The 23967-nt window shown below is 36.8% G+C and overlaps 2 protein-coding genes across 2 annotated transcripts in view; one reads left to right on the forward strand and one right to left on the reverse strand.

The window, feature by feature from the left end:
• LOC119798154 (myosin-1-like) overlaps positions 1-23967 on the reverse strand; it is a 38134-nt gene that overhangs the window by 13076 nt on the left and 1091 nt on the right. Inside the window, exons 2-5 of the mRNA XM_038307519.1 lie at positions 16413-16517; positions 4449-4531; positions 3378-3596; positions 259-310 (exon numbers count right to left, since the gene is read on the reverse strand). Coding sequence (XP_038163447.1) covers positions 259-310; positions 3378-3596; positions 4449-4531; positions 16413-16517 — 459 coding nt within the window. The remainder of the gene's footprint in view (positions 1-258; positions 311-3377; positions 3597-4448; positions 4532-16412; positions 16518-23967) is intronic.
• Positions 11329-23370, forward strand: fgl2a (fibrinogen-like 2a). The gene is made up of 5 exons (XM_038307518.1): positions 11329-12201; positions 12830-13034; positions 18071-18290; positions 20717-20887; positions 21881-23370. Exons 1-5 carry the CDS (start codon positions 11623-11625, stop codon positions 22194-22196), a joined length of 1491 nt encoding a protein of 496 aa, XP_038163446.1. The 5' UTR covers positions 11329-11622; the 3' UTR covers positions 22197-23370.

Genomic DNA, 23967 nt, shown 5'->3' on the forward strand with positions numbered 1-23967 from the left:
AGGGTACCAAAATCGCAGAGAACAAATTCTAAGCTTTGCAAACTTCACTGCTTTTGGGTTAAAGCAGTATAATATATTATGGATTCACATATTTTCATGTTACTTTAAATTAAACAAAAAAATATATATATATATATGGGGATTAGTCTCAGGATAAATATACATGTTACTTTAATCCTCCAACTGTGTTAAAATTGCTGTTACAGTAGTAATCCGTGCCTCTGAACCTAATTCCAGATGGTGCAATGATGAACTTACAGCAGGTTGAGTTTGAATTTCTTTCTCCAAGTACTGCTTCTCCTCCCAGAGACTGCATGGCGGTGCATATTAGTAAGATAAGGTGGGGTAGGGTAGGGGTGATGGGTGGGGGTTCAGTCGGGAGAGAGAAAAGGCATGTTTCAGTTCCTGATTCCACAGAAAGAGGAATGCACTACGACAAAGTTGGAGTCACGTTTTTTAAGAATTTGACTAATGTGCATTTTCTTGTAAATACGGCCTCCAAACCAGGCTAATAAAAAAGTTGATTACCAGTAAAGTATAAAAACCTTCTTTTCTTTGTAAAGACACATATAGCATACAGATGGTTGTAAACGGAACAATCTCGATCTTAAAAAAAAAAAAAAAAAAAAAACACACACACACTTCTTGGTTTCAGAGTATGAATGTGCCTATAAGAGGATGATTTCTATGAATTTTTCATCTCCCTGAGGCAGATGCTTTTTGAGCAGTCCATTAAAGTTTGTATGAAATAATTTCAAGTCAGCTTTGTCATTATGAAAAACCTTACAACAGCACATACTGTACAGCTGCACATTTCACAAGGCAAATGATAATAATCTTCCTGACAAGCTAAAATATTGGATATTAACTGATATAGAGAGAACTGGAAGAATGCTGCAATGGGGGGTTGGTGGAGTAGTGCTGAATTCCTGTGGGTCTGTATGGATACAGATAAACTTTTATTTATTTTTAAAGGGGTATTTTTATGTCGAGTGTCTGGTTGTCATGTGTGGACTGATAGTGTGGAAAAGAGGCGAAAGAGGAAAACAAACCAGAGAAGAAGGAAGATAGAAGAGCTTGAGCTGGAAACGGGGGAGAAAGAGATAGTGAGAACACAAGAGAGCTCACTAGTAGAAAAAAAAAGTAGTAATAACTAACATGCACTCTGTATATCCCATGCAGATATTACCGCATCTATAGACAATGCCCTGCAAGTATTTTTATTTAATATTTAAATTACTTCTTCATACCAGAGTCTGCACTAAAAAAAACCACTGTCTCCTAGTGACATTGTTCCCATACAATAAACACACACTCATTAAATGGTTTAATGATGTAGATGGAAGGAGGAAATTGTAAATATGAATGACAAACATATCAAGGTTTATTAGAGCAATTTAAACTGCTATTTCATCCTTCTAATTTTGTTTTCTTTCCACAGTTTCAGCAAACCCAAATTGGTTTCATAAAAATAATAATAATAACACCCTGCTGACTGGTTGCTAACCAGCAAAAGAAAGAAAATCATCAATATGATAATCAGTCTTACAGTTGCTTTAAAAATAAATCTTTTCCTGAACTCTTTCATGATAGAATCACATAGTTCAACATTTTTCTGTGACCAGGTTTTATTCTCTGTGCCCAGAACAAGATTAAAGACAGAGGCTGATAGAACTTTTATGGTTCCGGGCATCTCTTGTGGAATGCTCTGCTACTAAACAGACCTCTTTAATGGATGTTTTTAAATCTCTTAAAAACAAATTTCTATAGATTTCCATTTATATGGTGATTCTATGCATGTTTTAAGTATCGCTATTCATTGCTGATTTTTCTAATGCAATATAAATCCATTAACAATTACAATTTACAATTAAAAAGCATTATCATCGTATTTTATTATTTTGTGACAGGCCACCACAAAGGAGATAGTATTGTGAACAAACTGAAAAAAAGGTCTTCCAAGTATTCCACAAGCAAAAACCTACAAAGTGAAACCCGTGTTTGTCGTTAGCCTAAATTAAATGATGTGCAGCTAATTGCCTTTAAAGATCACTTAATAATAAACAGTCATTAGGTTTGATCTCACTTCTTGGCAGGAAATTGAAAATCATTAAGGTACAGAATCACCACTATAAAACATGGTGCTGGCATAATCATGCTCCAGTAATAATCTGTTTTGTAGAAACAAGGAAGATTACAATGCATGATGGGAGGAGAAAAGGTGTTAGAGGCTAAAATTAGACATTAAGCATTCATAGAATGGTCCAGTAAAAGTTGGCATTTATGTATTGGTCCAAGCAGGATGTTTTCTCACATATCTTGGAAAAAATAAATTAAATTAAATCTAATTACTCTTTTTAACAATACATTCATAGAGCTTAGAGGGTAAAGCATCATATCAACTTTGAATAAATGCATGCAAAACTCTTTAGATCCTAAAATTAAGCTAAGTACGTCACCCCACAGACACACTTTAAAACTTATTTTGTATTGGTTTATTATATAAATTCCCCATAAATTAGATTCAAGTTGTTTTCTTCTTGTGACAAAACATGGAAAGGCAACGGATTTTCATTCCACTTCACTCTAAACAGTTGCACAACATCTATTTTACGGCCTCTAACGTCAGATCACAAGTACATGTTTCACTGTTTAAGAGTCAGAAGCCAAGATATTTGGCAAAATATTCTGGAAAGGGTATGTTATCATGTTGCCTAGTAATTTTCCGCTAACCTCCCGTTGACACTTGACAATGTGAGGTTTGTGTATGTAGATACTAAAGTAAGTGGTTCTTTTCCATAACTGTGGGTGTGTTTGACCTTTTGGACAAGTGGAGCAATAAGCTTAGGGAGGAAGACAAGAATCCTGCAGCAAAAATAAGAGGGTTATTGGTTGAGATCATGAAAGGGGCTCTAGAGAGTAAGAACAAAAGAAAGTTAGGGAAGAAAAAGAAGACACAAAATCGTCTATGAAGGCAAGTAATAAAGCAATATACTTTATTTTTTTTTTGTTTAGGTAAATCAAAAATGATGTTAGTATTTCTATGGATATATCAGTATGTGTACATTAATCTCTTTCACCTTCACCTCAATCTAAAGTCACTAAAAAGATGCTGCCTCATGGAGTTAACCTCAGTGTTTGTCCCTAGTTACAGTCGTGTACATTAGTGTGAGTCTTAGTGCGCACGCAAGCTTTCTTACCACATCAGTTCCTCCTTCAGCACTCCAGTTTCACTTCTGTCTTCTGTTCTTACTCACTCCTATCCCTTGTGTTCTTTGCTGTTTCATGTTTGTGTTTCTAAGTTTCCTTTTACCTGCATGTATTTGATATGAATATTGCTGCACATGTGTGTAAAGGCAGGCATGCATCCATCTCACCACTGCAGGTCGTGCTGTGCTGTGTGCCCCCTCTCCTCAGCAGCTTTTAGTTCGTTGTACGCCTGCAGGAGCTGTCGCCTTAGTTTGCTGACCTCACCATCAGGCTCCTCAGAGGGGCTCTGCTGCTCCTCCAGACTCTGTACCTTAACCTGGATCCGCTCCAGCTCAGCCCGACACCTCTGTGCCTCTTCCAGTACATGCATCTCAGAACTGTGCGCACTGCAGAATATGACAATGAAATAAATGTGTTGCACTCGTACAGTCTTTTAATTCTGTTCCTTTCTTCTTTTATGAAGAAAACTGAGGACAAGCCAGCATTTCTCCTGCAGTAGTCATTTATTTTCCTATAGAAAAAAATATTGGTATTTAAATTGTTTGGTTATACTAAAACAGTATAACTAAATGTAATATGAATATATACTTTATAGGATAATATTAGGAATAGTAATGTTTTATTAAGGCAGATTCCATAATTAAACCTAAAATTCAACTGCAGAATAATAGGTAAACCTTTAGTTTTTTCCTTGGTTTTTTATTCTGCTTTTTTGTAGTACAATTGTTTTATTTGCTCTACAAATGTTTTATTTTTCTTCTATTTTATTATCAATTCATGTAAGGCACTTTTAATTGTCCATGTACTGAATTGCACTATAAAAATAAAATTGCCTTGCCTGAAGAATAATCTCGACATAGCAAATTATTCCTTTATATTTTTAGAATAATTAAAAGTAATTTGGTACAACACAGCTTAACACAGTGCCAACCCAACAAAACAAAAAAAAGGGTCTGGGTTTGGATTTTTTTCCCCTTGCTTAAAATATGTAATTCAACTTTTCATACATCAATTAACTTGGAATATTTAAAAACTCTGATCAGACGAAGTCAGAATAGCAAAATATTCATTGACCTAGAGATGCCATCTTAAAACATCCCTCAGGTATAGTTTGTAGTTATGTTGTTAGAATTATGAATCCCATTATAAAAGCAACATGACTCATGACAAACTCTCATAAAGGTAATCAAATCAACAGTTCATCCAAATATATGGAGTCAGAAAAAATAAAAACATACCTTTTTAAAGTGTCGTGCAAATGCTTGAAACCATCTTTTAGTTTTGTAAACATTGTCTGGGAAATTTTGCCCAAGGATAACATCTGAAAAACAGAAAAAAAATATTGCAGATTTTAAACACCCTTTCTTAAAAATTTATTTTTATTTTTCAACAATTAAATGCATTCCTATAAGGCTTCTTTGTGAGATTAATGGTAGGTATCTTTTCAAATAAAGCAGGTATTAAACATTTATTTAATTAAGTGTAATTTCAATCCCAGTTTTTCTCAAAAGATGGCCACTCATACTTAATTCATAGAATGAATCTTCCAGTAGAACCAGGCTCAGGAGTAATTTCTATCTATTGTGTCTATTGTTTGCTTTCTCAGAACCAAGGTAACCATTCAGCAATAAATAATGGGATAACTGAATGGTTATACATAATAATTTGGATTAAATTGGATTAAATGTAAAATGGACTGTGACTATAGGTTTGTTTTGCATTTAAATAAACTGGAAATATTGTTCCACATTTGATTCCACATAAAAAAGCATGAGCCATGAAGGATCATTAAAATTCCCCTGAGATTACATTTAGAGATAAAGTAAGCTGTAAAAATAAACAGAAGAAATAAAGAAAGAAAAGGGAATATTGGACCCGGGGATAACTTTTAAACTACAGAAAAAATGGTTATTGTGTTTGAATCCTTCACAGTACATTTGTCAATCTTCATTATAGAATTTGCTCGTCTTTAAAAATCTGATGCTAGAAAACTGCTTACAGCTCAAAAGTCTAATGTTATTTTGAGGGAGAATTGAGTCCTGGAAGTGCACCACTTTAGTCCTTCCTGGCTTCAGAGTTAATAAAAGGAAGTTTTTTTTTGTTGCTTTAACACGCAGACATTTCTGTTTCCAGAAAAGCTACTTTATATATTGACTGAAATCTTCAAAGGAGAATCTTTTTTGATCGCAACAAAATAAGAACATCCCTTTTTTAAAGGAATTAGAGCAAGCTGAGGCAAATACATTTACACAATACTTTTTCATAGTCTAACGGTCAAAACTTTTTTATTATCTGGGAAACCACCTCAAGAACTGTGGGGAAACTATTTGAAGGGGTCATAGAATGATTATATAGGGTATTTCATGCTGGTACTTAAGGTCTCTGAATAGGGTGTGTAACATTGGTTGGGCTGAAAATGGCATATTTGCCATTCTATGCGCCCCAATGCAAGCCTGGTTAAAAGCCCTAGAATGAAACGACAGGTTTTCTTCCTTTTATGGTATGTTCATGAATATTTAGATGAGCTGTGCGCTGATTGGTTGGTTTACAACGATCAAAGCTGCTAGCAAAGATGCATCATAGCAACAAGCACTCAATCACTGAAACATAGAAATTGTCGATATGGTTGGGTGACTAGATGTCCTTTTTTTCCCCAGACATGTCCTACCTTTCATACCAAAAAAAAAATTTCCGGGGGGAATTTCGAAATCCTCCTGGATTTTGGTCGACTACAGTGCAGCACGTAGGTGAAACACACCGGGCATTCGAACCAAGCATTCAGCTCCGGGAATCGCCAGTGGACGGAGGCAGGGAGCCAGCGGGGACGGAGCGACCAAACCCGACCCAGTGAGCTGGCCCCGTGCTTGCCCCCACCTTCCTTACCAGCCCCCAGCCCTCCTCCTCTAGCTGAGGATGGGCGGCTCATGGTTCTCTGCAGAGGTCTGGTCCCGTCAGCGGCCCAGCAATCGACACTTTATATCAACCCCCCTCCCTTGGGCCAATAAACCAGTGAGGTGATCTTTATGTCAATTTCGGGTCGTGACAAAAGTACAGGCCAGAACTAAAATAACATCCCAGAGTTTACGTCAATTCTGGGCCTCATTTGAATTTGCCCGTTTTATGGTGGAAGTTTAGAATTGGGAAATTTGCAGAGAAAGGAGGTGTCGATGGGTTTTGAACTTCTCTGTACGTCCATTTAACCCACTGAGCTATCGTTATTCATCTATGGCAATCTAAACTCGGTTTTGCATTCTATGGCCCCTTTAAGGCAGTACTCATTGAAGCTCAACTAGAGAATACCAGGAGTGTGCAGACCAGCAATCAAAAAAAGGGAAATCTAAACTATAAAATATGTCTTGGATTATATCACAATTTTAGTTTCCGGTAAAATAAGGTATACTCTTAAGTTTTGCCATTTTATCGCTGCATCTACAATGTAAAGAGTTATAATTAAGAAGACCTATTGAATGGCAGATGTGTATCCAAGCGTTTGACTACCTAAACAAAAATACTAAAGGGAAATAAAATCTACCACATCAAACTGTTTGCAAACTTCAGCATAAAACAGCTTTGATTGGAACTGCCTAATGAATGGATCTTAGTGTCCAATATTGCAAGAAAACAGCTGCTGATCGATTGATACAACTGATTAAACTTAAAAACCAACAACAACCAAAAAACTAAAAAGTAAACATGAACAACACTATCAACTGATAGGAAAAACAAAGCAAAACCTGGATCAGATATCAGCTGGCAAACAGAGGTGAAATTATCTCCAGGTGTTTGAATTTTCTCTCCTTGCAACAGGAGCTTTTTTTGGGTATGTAACAGAGATAGAAACAAAGGACAGGTGGTGTTCCTCTCTTATCTTTAGAGCCAGGTTGGTGAAGGGGAGAGTAATGAAGGATAGCCTTGTCTGTATCACAAAGCTGCAGAACTAAGGATATCGCTGGTGAGACATTGTAGTAAGTTTTCCAAACAGCATCTGCACACAAACACTCCCATTATATATGCACTCCTGTGGACTTATATCTAGCTCCAACTCTAAACAGTGAGGATGGATGGTTGTGTCTTTAGTGTCAACCTTTATAAATTGTTGTCACCCGTGTGTTTGTAATACGCTCACGAAACACCCAAAGGTTTGAACGGATGGAGATATGAAAGGGATAAATGTTGTGGCATGTTACCATGATATGTTCAGATCGTTTCTTTCATACAGTCACCAATGGTCAAGTTGCATCCTCAATTATAGAAACTTCTGACATGGGGATGTAGTGACAAAAAGAAAAAAAGAAAAAGGAAGGTAATTTGCAGCCAAAATATACTCTTAAAATGGGGAGTTTGTTTTCAGCAGCCCAGATGACATCAGTGAAGGAACAAACAACCTGGCTGTACAGCGAGAATTTATCTATGAGAAGTAGCCTGAGGCACTTTCAGCAGCCTTCTCTTATTCCATTGCCAAAACTGATGTGCTGCAGTAAAGGAGGTTGGCAGCTTCATGAAGTGCTTGCATGTGGCTTACATGTGGTAATGCACCTTTGAAATGAGCGATAAACAGTGACCAAAAAAAATTATGAGTTCATTGTTGATATTTTGCCAACACAAAAAAGGAATGCCATCAGAGGATACAAGTGTTTTTCAGTAGGTATGTGAGGTATATATATATATATATATATATATATATATAAAAAAGCTGGAAGCTTTAGCATTCTGCACCCTATGGGAAGAAAAATAATAATGACAATAGCCATGAGGCATAGCACTGTGTTCCAGTTGGTGACTAGGAGGATATACTCCTTTTAATAAATAAGAACAAAGGTGTTTTGAGTTTCCTGGGATATTGGAGCTCCTAACTCTCTTTATCCAAGTCCATTTCAGTCTCTAAAGTTTGGAACCTACCATTTTCTTACAGTATATGAACAAGTATTGGATTGTTTCCATCACAAACCCGCTCAATAATAGTTTTTTATTCACTGATATGAAAAAAAAAACTAAACTAAAATAAGTTGTAGACTTCAAAGAAAACTAATGTCCCCAGACGTGTTCTAACAGAAAACTGTATTTTACCTCATTGATCTCAGTATACAAACACAATTAAAGTACCTGAATGCAGCAGCATCAGACCAACTTCAAGAAGTTTTGATGATGATCCACAAAATCACCTTCAATGCATTATGTTTAGATCCGTTAACAGTAACAGTGTCACTTTCTGGTTCATTTCCTTATTCAATACAACAGATCAAAGCAGCACCAACATTGCTGCAGATGAAGCCCTGGTCTGTTTAATCATCTCCTACTCTGTCCTAAAGTTATTTGTGTCACAGCAGGATACTGACCCTGTTCTACTTCAGGCTGGTCAAAACCAACCAAGAGCAAGTGATCCACCATTTTTGGTAAAGAAAAACAAAAAACTATGGCCTGCAATGAAAATGGAAGGATGTGGCCAAAAAGTTGCCAATAGAAGAATTGTATTGGCAAAAAGGTCAAAATGAAAGCTTAAGGTTTCCAAGTCAAACAACCTTCCTCTCTAGAACTACCGTATGAGCATAACAAACTGGATCGTTGACAGAACAGCCATGGTGTTTTTCAGCCAGAATTGCAAACAAGCTTTCTGCTGAGAGAGCATGGATAAGTCCTGCTTTGGATCAATACATTTAAAATAGCTCTAAGAGCAATTCAGACACTCCTTTAACACTAACAAAATGACTAAAGAAAAATGTCTCCCACCAACTTCTGTAAAACAACTGAAGCCCCACTTCAAACCACCCTATTCCGACACTCCAACCCAGACCAAGAGCTCCTCACCGTACTCAACAGAACATGTGCAGCCCCCCCATTCTACATCTCTCTTACCAAAACCTTGACCCTGAACAGAATCACCTGCCCCAAACTCTATTTACCCTGACCGCTCCAAAATCCACCCTCTCTCCATCAAGCCCAGTTTTATCATCACTTGATTTCCCTGACAATATGAAAGAAGTTTTTTCTAAGATTAGAACCTAGATGAGATTGACAACCTCCCTATACAGTTCCCTCCATGGAACAGAACCTGCAACTAGATCAGCATACCGTATCATACCATACCAATTTATTTATAAAGCACTTTCAACACCCAACAGGTATGCTATACACAGTCATCTTCAGCATCTTAGAAGTACCACTTTTCTAATATAATAATTTTATTTTGCGGTGTCACTGTAATTCTCTTCACTTCATATGTTTCTGCAATGTAGGCTTTATTTTCTCCTCATGTATAAAACTATAAATTGTCTTGCCAATAAATTGTGCTTAATAAACTTCCCTTAAGGGATATATTTGAAAAGCTAATCCAGATCTAATAAAACACGCATCAGACAATCGACTCCTAAATCCTCTGTTGTAGGTTTTACAGTTAATCAAAAATTCAAAAACTTGAAACAAAAATTCTAAAAACAAATCACTATGAAGAGTATGAATAATTCAAACTATATCTAAACTGATATATTTTTTTATATTTCAGAAAAAAACTGGACATTTTATTCCAAACTAAAATCAACTCTAAGTATATTAGCCTGGGAGAGAACTGCTTTAGGAAGATGTGTGGTTAACTGTAGAATTAAATTGTTGATGTGTTTTAATTTATATAAGATGGTAACTTAATAATGAATGTGCCTTTCAAAGTGTTAATTTATTTATGGCCATTCTAAACAAAACCACAGAGGAAGACTACTATAATATTGTGATACACAAAACAAGTCTACTGTTTATTGCTTAACAGAACTATTGTTTGTGTTTCAGCAAACAAACTATTTCATAAAGCCACCACTGGTTACAACACAGCAATTAAAACATGCAATCTTATTATCAACTGGTGCATATGAACAATAACAGTGAGGCTACAAATTAGGACTCCTCAAGCTCCACCAAAGCATACTTGAATGAAAACATATTTTTTTATAGTATAGTTTTTTTATATTATATATATATTTTTCTTTTTACCTCAATATCCCTTAAGAATGTTTGAATTTAAGCATTAGATGAACAACTGAAACAAAAGAACAATTAGATTAAAAACAAACTTACATCTGTATGGACTTAACCACATCTTGGACTTTGGATGGCTTGCACAAATTAAATGTTTCATTATATGTGCAGTTTTTAAAAATATACAAAAAGGTGTTTTGTAAGATAAAAAAAATAGAGGAGACCTGGTGACCCAAGATGTCATTTTTTCTGCACTTTAATCTGAAAGCCCCCTCCCCAATGATATTTGTATTGAAAATGTAAACTTTATCATACAGCCTTTTTTGTCAAAGGTTCAGTTGTTTAAATATTTACATTTGCTCTCGTTGGAGATGAAGGTGAGATTTTCAGATTTTCTTGGAGATAGAAACACATTAGATTTTATTCAATAACATGTTTTCTTGTATTTCCTTTGAGACTAGCTTTGACAAGTTACCTAGTGTATCATATAATCTTAATACCTCAAAGGAAAGGAATGTATAGATTGCTTGTTGACTTTGAAAAAAAAAAAGTGTCTAGCAACATTTAAAGAATTGAAAGTAAAACAGGTTCACCTTAAGGTCTTGCTATTCTATACACATGTTGATTTTATGTATACACATGCATATTTTTATGCGGGTAGTGCTTTTATTTTTTTATTTTTTTTATTTACTTTTATTTATTTTAGTTATTTTATCATTTTTGTGCAGCACTTTGGAAACCTTGTGTTTATTGAAATCGTGCTATATAAATTAAGTGGATTGGATTCTAAAGGTCATCAATAAAAAAAAAAAACCTAAAAAAAACCCCCTCCAAATCAAATCATTTCTGCTGAGTTCTAATTAATAAATGCAAAAGTATTTTACCCCACCCAACTGCGCAAAATTATCTTAATGACAGTAAAAAACCAATCTTTTATCACTGTTCATCCCCGTTTACATTTTCTCTGCCTCTCTTTTCCCCAATGTAAAACTCACTCCAATCTTTCTTAATTTTTGTACTTTCTGTAAATGCTGTGGAAACTGTTTTGTAATACGCAATAGTACAGCCCCTCCCAATCTCCTATACTTGGTGTTGCTCTCTCCCATCACTCTCTCTACCTCTCTCCCTCCCTCCCATGTCCTGATATTAATGACACAGCTATCTGAGGCAGCAGCAGTTCCCCTGCACTCTCCTCCTCCTGCAGGCTGCACTCTTACACACACGCGCTCGGAAAAATACAAACAGAGCAACCCGCTCAATCCAGAGAGATACTGAACAGATATTTGTGTTTTTTTTTTATTCTTTTACTTACAATCTTCAGGCAAGTACTTACACACTCAGACAACTCAACTCTTTCAGATTGCAAAATCATATTCAAGCTACTTCCATCCCCTCTTCTTGACCTCCAGACTTGTTTTGCTTCAGCAAATCTTGCTAAAAATAAGGACAATGTTGCTCTGCATTTGTGCCTCCCTCCTGCTCATGACCACTTTGGTGCCGAGAACCATCTGGGCAGCAGACTACAGTGTAAACTCTCACCAGCGTTGGGATGCCAGAGGACCTCAGAGTCTTGGATCTGAATCGGGTCACTCAACCTCTTGCTCTGTGAAACTTCGACCTTCTGGCCATTGTAGGAGCTCAGGAGTTGGGGCAGATGACAGTGAGGAATGCCCCTACCAGCTCACCTTGCCTCCCCTTACCATTCAGCTACCCAAGCAGTTCAGGCTGCTGGAGAAGACTATGAAGGAGCTGCAGAGCCTTAAAGAGGAGGTGAACAAGCTGAAAAGCGGGTGTCAAGAGTGTCTTATGAAGCAGAGCAATGTGGTCTTTGGATATCAGCAAGCAGACCAGGTACAGACACAGATTCCCATTCAAAGGGATGCTGAGGAAGGGCAGGATCTTCAGAGGGGGTCCAGCCAAGAGGAAAGGGGAGATGGCATGATTTCTGGAGCTAATTTGGATGGTACCAGACTTGGTTCCAACTTTCGGAAAATTACACCTAGCCCAAGTAATATCCAGGAGATGCAGGTAAGATGCTAACTTTATGCCTTGAAATTATTTTTCCCAAACAGGATAATTTCTGTTGCCATTTAAACTGAGGTTATTGTTACAAATCCCACATGTACTATTGTTATAACCTGACTTGCTTACAAGGAAATGCAAACACTGCAATGACAGTAATGCACCAATCCATTCCATTTTATCAAAACTATGCACATATTTAGCAAGCTGATGGCATTGGTTCTCCCCTTTTTAATGATCATAGATAATTATCTAATAAAATGGACAAAGGTGGAGCTGTATAAACATTGGTGAAACCCTAAACATGCTTAGCCAAGTGCACCCAAGTGGAGCATTAACAGAGCAGATGCTTAAAGACCCGTAAAGTCTTTCTTGGCACCATTCCAGAGGAAATTCCTAACACTGTAAACCTTGATAAAAGGTAGGCATTAGAAAACCAATCGAAATGTGGTCAATTTGGGGACTAGGCGGCAAGCTTGTTGATTCTCACAGCCACTTTGGCAGACAGCCAATTGTCTCGTAGACACTGTTGCCATTCTGAAATTCAAATTGGCTGGTGCCTGCAGTAATCCACCTGCTTTGTAGTCTGTGCCAAAAACAATTTTCTCTACCCCTGCTCTTGGCCTTTTCTCAGGTGAAACTGAATAGGATGTCCGCAAGCCTTCGCAACGCCAGGAGCCAGATCTCAGCTCTGCAGGGTAGATTGGAGGGACTAAACCTGCTCAACATGGACAACGTGCAGGCAATGGTGGACAGACAGGTGGAGAACATCACCGGAACGGTCAACAAGCTGAGCTCCAGCTGTACTACTCAGTGCGCAGCACAGAACAGCCCCCAGTGTAAGCAATCTTCTTCTATGATTCTAGGGGTGATTATGTAAATAATTTAAATCCTCTAATGTTTTTATAATTTTTTTCTTGTAGCATAAAATTTACAAGATCTTTACATCCTCAGATGTACATTTCACAGCATATTTCTAGCACACTTTGATAAATATCTTCTTATCTGGTTCACTTGACTCCCATGCATGTTTTTTAACACATTTGAACGAGATTAAGAGCATTCCTAACTTTTCATTTCTGTTTAATGAATTCCCTACAGATGTAAGCCCCAGCACAGATATTGCTTGTGCAGTTTGGGTTGTGGGGAGGCAAATGTTCTGGCACAGGGACGGTCCAATCATTCCAAAGTGGACAATGCAATCACTTGAAAAAACAAACTGCTCGACGGCCTTGTCCTTACAGGGGCTTTTGTTGTAGGAAATGGGAAACGAAAGTATCTACATTAGACATTTTGTTTTAGAATGCATTTTTAATGAACTTTATGTAAATTAGTGTTTGCTTTGGATGGCAGAATTGAGCACACTCATAGGTCTTTTAGACAAGACTTTAAACTGCAAGACCTCACCACTATTCGTGGGTAGATGGAGGGATCAGATAGGACAGGAGGTGAAGGCTAAAATACTATTTCTATACCGTTACCTTTTCCCTTTTTAAGTTAGGCTAGTAAAATATGCAAATACAATTCCAAACATTACCAGAGCATACAAAAATTTTCCCTCACCAAAGCAATTAGCAGCACATAATTATGGATTCGAATAGAACATAGCCATCGTCATATTCAGGTAGTTTTATTTTAAACACGCAAAATTCTTTCAAATTGAGATCATAATGAGCAATGGTGAAGCAATGTTAAACTCAGACAGAAAAACTCCATTCCCATTGGCTCTTACATAACCATTTCAAGTGCTTTGACTCTCCATTAGCCTGATAGGCTGCAACTCTAAAAGGCAGAGGCACATACTTGGCTTTATAGTCACAAAGAGTTCAAAAAGCTTTGCATGTAAAATCTTATTATAGTCTCTCTAAAATCTATTGGTAGGAACTAAAAACTAGCTAAACCCCACAAGCATCCCAATTTGCATTGATGTAAAAGCTCCCTTGCATGAGAGCACAGCAGAAATGCACTCTACAAAGTGAATAATTTCCTGATACTGCATGAATGGATGTGACACTGTATTGGGGCTTTCATGTGGAAAACAGATGTGAGCTTATTTCTAAGCAGATTAGCTGGGACAGCGGTGTGAAGGGAATTACGTCTCTTGTCTTTGTCTCCTCCAAACTTTGCTCTAAATTCCTATCATTTTCCCCTTTATATCTAATTTGAGAAATCAACTCAGTTTTTTCCATTTCTGTCTCTCTTGCTTATTTAACTTCTGGCTTCTTTAGGCTTTGTTCCAATTCACCTCAGTGTGTCTCTCCCCTTGCTGTTCCTTTTGCATTCATGCTTTTACATTTTGCTGCATAATAAGACTTGATAATAACATGAGCAGCAGTTGATGCAGCTCCCCTGACATTGCACAAGTCATGGATGGCTTAACCAGTCAGTCATACTTGTCTTTGTACAAACAATCCATCAAGTTAAGCTCAATTTAGAAAGTTAGTCTCCCTCGGGTCGAGAAAAGGACATGGCAAAGCTTGTAGAAAGGAAACTGGCAAACCTCTTTTGATGAAAGTGCAGTTTTATATCAAAGCTTAATGTAAATAAATAATTGCTGTAAGACTCAAGGGACATTGCTTAATAGAGTATTTACATCCTTAAATGTTTTAGGAGAACAATTCAAACCCCTCCATATCGTCTGAGGGCTTGTAATTCATTGAAACTCAATAAGACAAAAAGGTAATTTGGCATAATATTATGTATTATGTACCATAATTGTGCAATGAAGTGAAAAAAAAACAACCCTGTCCATTACTGACTGTTAATTTAACAAATTATTTTACATTTAGAATGATGTCCATCAGCAAGGGCCTGATGAGAATCAGTGTGACATAAGCTTTTGATGGAAATTTCCATTAAAAGCTGCAGAAGTTTTCTCTAAACCAGGCGTGACCAAAGTGCTGCCTCATGGCCATTTGCAACCTTTTAACCAATTTTCTAGAGTGCTATGAATTTGGTTTGCTCATTGACTAATGGAAGAAGTTAGTAAAGCTTTTTACTACTGCAAAACCCCTAAAAAAAGGTCATAATAAAAAATACTTGTCTATAGAAATGTGAGGTGCCACACCTTTTTTCTTAAATCAGCAATGATTTTATTTATTTCTTGATCTTTTCTTTTGACACTGTTGGAATTAGGTTAAATTAACTTTTGATGAAGACACCCAGAACAATCTAGACCAAAATAGTCAGTCTGAAAACATTGTAAGCTGCTTACTTTATTGTTAAGCAGGTAACAATGAACAATAAACATTTGGAATTTGAACATTTTTAGCCCCCCATGGAAAAAAGTTTGGTCACCCCTCAATGTATCCAGATGTGAGGTACAGTAAATATTCACTTAGAAACGCCATGCATGGATGTGTAAACTGGTAGAAAAGTTCATTGGGCACAATATAAACCAACAGTGCAGGAACTAAAATTTCAGTGAAATAGTAGTAAATAGCAATAAAAGCAATTTACAGTGTTGTAAACATGCTTTTCCACCCCTGCTGCCAATTCTGATGCTTCCCATCAGAAGTCTGCTAATGCTCAAGGCAAAATGATCGCAGTTCAAGTGTTAAGCTACATTAACTCAGTAACACAAAATGAAAATAGATCTCACAATGTGCTTTTCTACAAATGAATGTTTTCTTTTTGATGAGTTTCAATCTATCCTGAGCGAACAAACCTTTTTAAGCTTACAATGACCTCAAAGAAGAAAGCCATTGTTTTATTGCTGCCTTGTCTTTATATTTGTTTCCTTTCATGATGGAAGTACTCAGTCTGAACTACACAGATAATGTGATATTCAATCAGATTAGTGTTCAAGAGGTTTTTAATAAGCATGATGACTGTTTGTCAGACTAAGCGGCTTACATTCACTTGCCAAACAAGTTAATAAAAGACAAAGACTGCAGAGAACTTAGCCTGATAATGTAGTGAATGCTCAAGAGCATATTTAATCCTTAACTGCATAAAAAGAGGAAAACGATACATGCTTCAATATCAATAACTTCCTGTGTCAACAAAATGTTTTTGATTTTAGCTGTAAAGTGTTGCATGTTTTTCTAATTATATTAAATCTGAATCCAAACTTCATTTAAACCCAGTAGGGGGCTTCTGTGTGCAAAAGCGACTAATGCCATTTTCTCTTGCCATGACATTCTCAGAGCAGCTGTCCTCTAATTCCTCAATTAGAGACAACGTGCAGTCGTTCAGATATCAGCAAGGACCAGTACTTGAATTAAAGCTACTTTCAGGCTCAGAGCCAGATTAGCTTGTCCATCCAGGGAAACTGGCTGTCTTGTCAGATGGATGAGGACAAATACAGAGGAAGTAGTGAACTGCAAAAAAAAAAAAAAAAAAGACACTGAAAAGCGAATAGGACAGAGGAACAAAATCACAGGTCAATACTTTAAATGCCAAATGCTGACAGAGTCATTACTGTGACAAGGATACAATTTAACCCCACCCTTGACTTTTAAACCATTCTCCACACTGAAACTCGCTATCCACAGACCTTTTGCAGTTTAAGTGTCTTCTGAAACGTGCTGAGAAAAAGAATTGGAGTCCTTAAGCATCTGAAACCTCACAATGATCCCTTTTCATCTAGTCATCACACATTTTTCAGTCTAGACTTTCCCTCCAGTTACCTGAGGTTCATGTCAGTTTTAATTCACCGTTGCACTGAAAAGCTCTTGCAGGAGGAGTCAACAGCGTCAACAATGGAAACCCAACAGGGTCTACACGCAACTAACCTGGTGTCGAAATCATTTTAGAAGGAGCCATGCTTCTCTAATCCAGTTTCACACTTTCCCAGGTTTTGATAAGTCCATCCCTGTCACTTCATAAATACTTCCTGACACACACCTTTAAGCTCGTATTTGGAGGTTGGACTTGTACTTGCTGTGGATCACTTAAAAAAATAAATAAAACAAACAGCTGGAGAAAGATAGAGGGTGCAAAAACTGATAAAATGATTCTGATATTGAACATGCAGTATCTATCTATCTATCTAGAATTGCTTGGATGACAACTTAAGTAGGTTTTTATTAATTAAGACTTTCCTGCACATTTCTGCCAACCAAAAGATTTTAGGGTTGAGGTGGCAATGATCACGTAGATAAATGGGAAAGTTGTGATTACTGAAAAGCGAAGAATTCGACAATTAAAGAAATTGTGATCATTACAGTCATATAATATTCAGTCATAAAATTGCAAATGTCATTTTTCCTAATACAGTGGTGTAGGCATGTGCTGAATATCACTCCTAACTATGTATAAAAATCTTTTTTGTGGTCCAGTTCTTATTAAAGTGAGTTTAAAGAAACACCAGAGAAAAATGACAAAAGGAAAAGAATCTATGACAGTACTCTACTCCTGTCTCTCCCATACTTGTTGCTGCACACTGCATACTCTGGCCATGAGACAATATTTTTAAAAGTTATAAATAATTTTTGACACAATCTAAGTTTTCAAAACAATAATGACATGTTGCTGTTTTCATGGAAAAGCAAATGAATATTTTCACTGTAGATTGCCTTAATAAGTGTATAAAAATTTCAAAATGCAGAGTTGAAATAAGGGGAGGACCTGTCGCTCATTTTTATTTGACTCCTCACATTATTTCTTAGAAATGCATGTAAAAAAATAAATAAAAATCGAAACCATTTCCTTAAAATGTTTGAGAAAAGGGTTGCTAATGGTTTTGATTCATTTGAGTATTCTTAAACAGATAAAAAAAATAAAAAATAAAAATCAGGTGTCAACATTTTTGTAACATAATTTAAATAGTTATATTTTACTGCTTTTTTAGAAACAGACTTTCACTTTAGTAAATGACACCCAATTAAAATAACTTCCAGTGTTTTCTCTCTGTGTTCCTCCATCCACACAGTTATCATAGCGCCTCGAGACTGCTCAGACTACAACGCGATGGAGGTGAGGAAAAACGGCGTGTACCGTGTGACCCCTGACCCTCGCAATGGAACATTTGAGGTTTTTTGTGAAATGGAGTCCTTCGGTGGGGGGTGGACTGTCATTCAGCAGCGCGTCAATGGGTCTGTCAGCTTCAACCGCACATGGACAGAGTACAAGAAAGGGTTTGGAAACCTAAGGTACATTTCTCTCTCTCTTTTTTTTTTTTTGTTTAAATTCATAAAAAGAAAACGGCTGGACACATTATTCAAGCCATACAGAACAAAAGCTGCTGCTAAAATGGGGTCACAGAAGAGGTTATAGTGCAAACCCTCAGCATGCTGACTGTAGTGTTGAGGTAAACACTTTGCGGCTATGGAGTGAAAAATAACCCTATTTACATCAAGGTTAATTTAACCTGACAAAGATCTGCACTATAAACCTCTGGATTTAACAGCATGGAGGATCTAATAAAATCTGCAACTGAGAAGCATTATACGATTTGTAGGATGCAGCGTTTTATGAAGCTTGACTCCCCACTTTTATGGTGACTGTGGCACTAAACCAGAGTACAAAATTGGAATGCAAGCCATGCAGAGAAAGCCATGCCTGACAGTGTCATTATTCAGAAATATTTCAGTCAAGAGGATGGTTCTACAACAGCCTCTTACAATGCAGAGCATCTATACTGCAGCATAAATGAAGAGGGGATTATAGTCTATATAACGATTCTGATCTGCTCCGCACAATGGATCAGAAAGTTATGGCACAGCTTAAGGGTGGCATAGCCCAACGTGGGGTTAAGGGTGGTACTTGAAATGCTGTTTAAGATACTGAATGGAGTATTTCTGGAAAACTACCTGTAAAGTAATTGTACATTAAGCGTAAAGCATCAAGCCGATAATGTTATATGCAGCTATTTTATCTATTCTGCACACGCAATCATGCCATATAAATTTATCAAATTTACCCAAATTCGCAAAGCTTTGCTGACAAAAGCACTTTAAGTAATACTGCAAATATAAGACAAGCACTCAGAGATTGGAAGGCTGAAAAACAAAGTTTGGTCTGAAATATAAAGGGTGAGGAGGAAATACAAAATTAAGTCTATTGTCGGTATAAAGTGCATGAAATATTCAGAGCTTTCACTGCATAGTTTAAAAATGTAATAGGTGGCTTGGAAAGCAATTTAACAAGTTTTAATACGTCTCATTTTAAGAATATCTACCTAGTTAGGAAAGCCAATTACTCTGTTGTGGCCAGCTTCCTCTTAATAGGTTTGATATTTCTGTTGTGATTAAAGCTTTAATGTATAAAAAGTAAGAAAAGAGTCCAAGGCCCAAAAACAGAAAAAAGAAAGGTAGTTTGCTTTTATTCTATTCTGATGAATTTGCTCCTGTTTTATTATATTTTTCCAGTTTAACCTCACTCAATAGAAAGTTCCTGGAATTTGGAAACAGATTTTTTTTTTTGCCCAGTTTATTTTTGCCCATTTGAAACTCTGAAATATTCATATTGTTGTTATATTTATTTTTTGATCATATAAAAAGGACGAAAGTAAACTGATGTTTGATGATTTGTAAATCCTTGTCTAAAAAAATAAAAAAAAAAATAAAAAAAAGGGATAATTTTTTTTCTTTAGAAAATATTGCAAAACTTATTTCCATCAATCCATGACAAAATAAATCATTTTGTCGGATAAGGCAGCATGCTTTTGGTTGTGTATACTGACAAGAGAAGGAAGAAGCTGGAATCAGACATAAAAATTAAGGGTTACAAAATCCCTCTTTCCATTAAACCCCAGTCAGACAGCTGCAACATTTAAACTGAAATTAAAAATCAAACTACAGTGTGTGTTTGCAGTCATCGCCGTACCTGACAGCCACACTGAGAAAGCTTTATTCTTTCACCATCTGCATTGAAATGCAGCCCTGTGTTCAGGTACTCACAGAATGTACAGCTTATTTACATGCAGTGCTGGATCTCAGGGCATAAGCTTTAATAGAAAATGAATCCATCTAAAGAATTTCACTTCACAAACCTCCAGTAAAAAGAGCCTGGCCTGCTTTGAGATGCCATAACAATAACTAAGCCCAACTGTTCTCAATATCCCAGATCGTTTGCCACCTGTTTCACTAACATGGATTGATTTTCACATGGAAAATGAATAAAATTCTGACCACACAAAATTTTTTTTTTTTTTTTTTTTTTTTTGCAGGCTGCAAACGTTTCAGAGTAAAATCAATTATTTAGCACACAAGGCTGTTGATGTTTGGAAGTAATAGCCAGTGAGAAGTGCACGAGCTTACGCATTATGAAGTCAACTCTCAGATCAATATCTTCATTTATTTTTTATCTTCTGTTGTTTTTTTCTGAAAAATAACCATGGTAACTTCAATAACTATGCCAAAGGCCCCAACACTCCCTTTTACAAAAAAAAAAAATCTTTATCATCCATTTTTATGTGTCACATTCTTCACTTTTCTCCCCCCTCCATATGCTGAGATAAATTCATTTGATCCAAATAGATATGTAATTTGTAACCGTGTTTGAGCTTGTTTTTAATATATGCCTAATTCTCGGTTTCTCGTCTTCTATTGTTCTTCTCCAACCTTGTATCTGGCAGAGGGGAGTTTTGGCTCGGCAATGACCATATTCACCTGCTGACGAAGGCTAAAGACATGGTGCTACGCATAGAGCTGGAGGACTTTGAGGGAGTCCGGGAATATGCAAAATATGACCAGTTCTACGTGGCTAATGAGTACTTACGTTACCGACTTTCCATCAGCGGATACAGGTACAGTATTAGTTAATTTATCACATGATAATTCCAGCAATTCCAGCTCAGTGCTTGCTTAAAGTCAGAGGTACAATGGTCCTATTTGGGGGTCATTATATGCAAGGCCAGAGGAATAATCTGGTAGGATGTTTGATCTGGTAAAAGTCAGACTTTTAAATGTAGCCCACAAGTTTAGATTATGTTGAGGTTTTAATAGTTTCAAAAATAGTTTTTAGCTTGTTTCACCCATCCCAGAGTCCGTGTTTGGGACCATTTTCCTGTTGCAGCACTTCAGTATTTTATAACAAAATCTTAATCGATTGTGTTCATGGTAGTTGGAAAGAACTTGAATGTAGCCACCCTTCACTACTTAACTCACTTAGTGCAATGTACCAGTCCCATCTGCAGAGACAAAGCCATGCTTTTGTCTCCATGACCATCTGAATTTTTTCTACAAGATATCTGACTTGTCTTTGTTGGTTGCAGCAGATTCTAGCTAAACCTATATCACTACCATACAGTCAGTTTAGACAGTTTTTTTTTTTTTTTTTTTTTTTGGTTTAAAAGCAGAACTCTGGACAGTGAAAGCTGAGTTGTTTCTAGTGGCCAAATGATTTCCACTGTTACAGGACAGTTTGGTTCAAATGGATTACATTTTGATAGCATTGGGTATTCCAACATGGCACAACAAAAATGTCACAATATAGACCAATCAGACTTCTTGAATCATCATCCCAAAGGTTGAACACTAACCTTAAAGTCTGTTATGTTTAGGTGGTGAAATATCCAATCAGAATTATGTAAGATAACTTCCTGCAAACATTAACAATATAGTAAAGGTCCAGATTATCTATAATGAGGGGTGCATGCAAAAACTTTAACCTGTATTTGGGCTATTCGATAAATTGAAAAACATTAAACTTCTATACATATTTTTGGGCTACAATTAATGGTTATTATGAGTGTATATAAGTATTTCACTAAAACTGTATATACCCCAATCTGTTACAGTGGAACGGCAGGGAACGCCATGAGTTTCAACAAGCACTTCAACCACGACCAGAAGTTCTTCTCCACCCCTGACCGTGACAACGACATGTACCCTTCTGGAAACTGCGGTGGCTACTACAGCTCCGGCTGGTGGTTTGATGCCTGCATGTCTGCCAACCTCAACGGGAAGTACTACCACAAGAGGTACAAGGGCGTGAGGAACGGGATCTTCTGGGGAACATGGCACAACATGACGACAGAGTACTACCCCACCAACTACAGGCAGGCCTTCAAGACCGTCAAGATGATGATACGGCCCAAAAACTATGCTCCTTAGGAGGACAGACACATCTTTACCCAAAAGGAGGGGAAAAAAATTAATCCATGAAATTTAAAGTGAATACATTGTCCTTTAGCTATTCACATGCTTACATAGACACACACAGACACAAAAAAGATACGCTCTACAGAAAGTTTCACTGCAGTACTAACAAAACTCAGTGTGAAATACCATATTACTGTCCACCATCTCATTTTCACTGATGCAAGTGTGGCCTTTGAAATCTTGGATTAATATGAAAATAATAATAAAGGAGGAAAAATCAGCTGTGAAAAATGACAGACAAAAAAAAAAAAACAGTAAAGGCCAGCCTTTTTCGGGTGCTGTAATATCCTACAGCATAATTTTTCACCAGTCCCTGACATTTCTCCCACTTTCGTCCCCCTGCATCCTGCTATAATCCCTGCTGAGCCTCAGCACAGCACAGCACATACCAGTAGTAAAAACTAATGAGCTATCATTTTCTCTGCTGTAAATGATTTCATAATTAACAACGACCACTCAAGTGAGGGAGCTGATGATGGAGTTTTGCCTCTGAAATTACTCATGAAAAACTTCCTGCTGGGACTGTTTAATTACACTGGGGCAGTGTGGTAATGTATCATTATCCTAAATATTATGAATTTCCCCAGGGAGGATATGCAGCCTGACAGGTCTCCTCATAGTTCGACTTGTATGCGGGACACTTTAGGTTGCAGACTCTTGATAAATTGGGCTAGACACTAAACAACTTCAATTATTTTCTCTCATCATCCCTTGATGCACTGCAGAGCTCCTAATGTTCCACATTTTTAACTTGCAGTTTCTCCTTATCAACCATATGTACAATACTGCCATCTAGTGCTGAGAGACAGTATATCACCACACATTTCATTTTATACACATTGAAAGGCAAAGATGGAGGGAAAAAAGAAGAAATGTTTATGTTTGAGGATCTGTACAGTATTTATTTTACCCTGTTATGTATCAGAGCTTTTATATGATAATATGTACTGCTGATCATGCAGTGCAAAGTCTATTCACTGTTGACTGTGTATAATTGTGAACATTCTAAGCAAATCCGTGCATATTTGGACCTCTGTGCATCAATCATACTGATCTTTTCTATTCATATTAATCTGTCATGCCAAAATTGATTCTACATTTTTACAATAAAAAAGAAGAAAAGAAAGTTTGATGGTGTATAGTCAATTTTTGCATTTGAGAGTTTTAGTACAAGATTCAATTCAGTTTATTTCTATAGCGCCAATTCACAAAACATGTCATCTCAAGGCACTTTACTGTTCACCAGATCACACATTCAATTCGATTCAAAGTTTTCTATCTAAGAAAACCAGTTGATTGCATCAACTCATTGACTCGAATGCAATCCCTCACACTAAGCATGCCTGTAGCGACAGTGGAGAGGAAAAACTTCCTTTAAACAGGAAGAAACTGCCCAGTCTGCCCAGTCTGCCGAGCCCGACTGTGGTTCAATGAGACAGAAGCAGAGATGAAAAAAAAAAAAAAAGCAACTGTAAAAGGCAGACGAGCTCTGAGCCAACTCCTATGTCAGAGGATGAAGAAAGCACATACGCGTACTAGAGCATGGTAAACAAATGAACAGCATTTCAATTCATTTTTACCAATCTGGTCTGTGCATTATTTAAATATAAATTCAAAATGCATTATTAAACAGGGTGCCCTTTATTTATCATGTGAGGAACTAAGTACATGTCTCATTGGCTTACACAAAAGCCTATTTGTGCATTTTCTGTACAACTCAGTC

The sequence above is a fragment of the Cyprinodon tularosa genome, unplaced genomic scaffold (genome assembly GCF_016077235.1).
Source record: "Cyprinodon tularosa strain WSP-4 unplaced genomic scaffold, ASM1607723v1 ctg611, whole genome shotgun sequence".
In the NCBI taxonomy this organism is placed as follows: domain Eukaryota; kingdom Metazoa; phylum Chordata; class Actinopteri; order Cyprinodontiformes; family Cyprinodontidae; genus Cyprinodon; species Cyprinodon tularosa.

What these genes read in the sequence shown, in the direction of transcription:
- fgl2a (XM_038307518.1), top strand. Translation starts at nt 11,623, where the DNA reads ATGTTGCTCTGCATTTGTGCCTCCCTCCTGCTCATGACCACTTTGGTG. An exon ending in AGCACAGAACAGCCCCCAGT is followed by an intron (nt 13,035 to 18,070) that starts GTAAGCAATCTT and finishes CCATCCACACAG; the next exon opens with TTATCATAGCGCCTCGAGAC. An exon ending in CTTTCCATCAGCGGATACAG is followed by an intron (nt 20,888 to 21,880) that starts GTACAGTATTAG and finishes AATCTGTTACAG; the next exon opens with TGGAACGGCAGGGAACGCCA.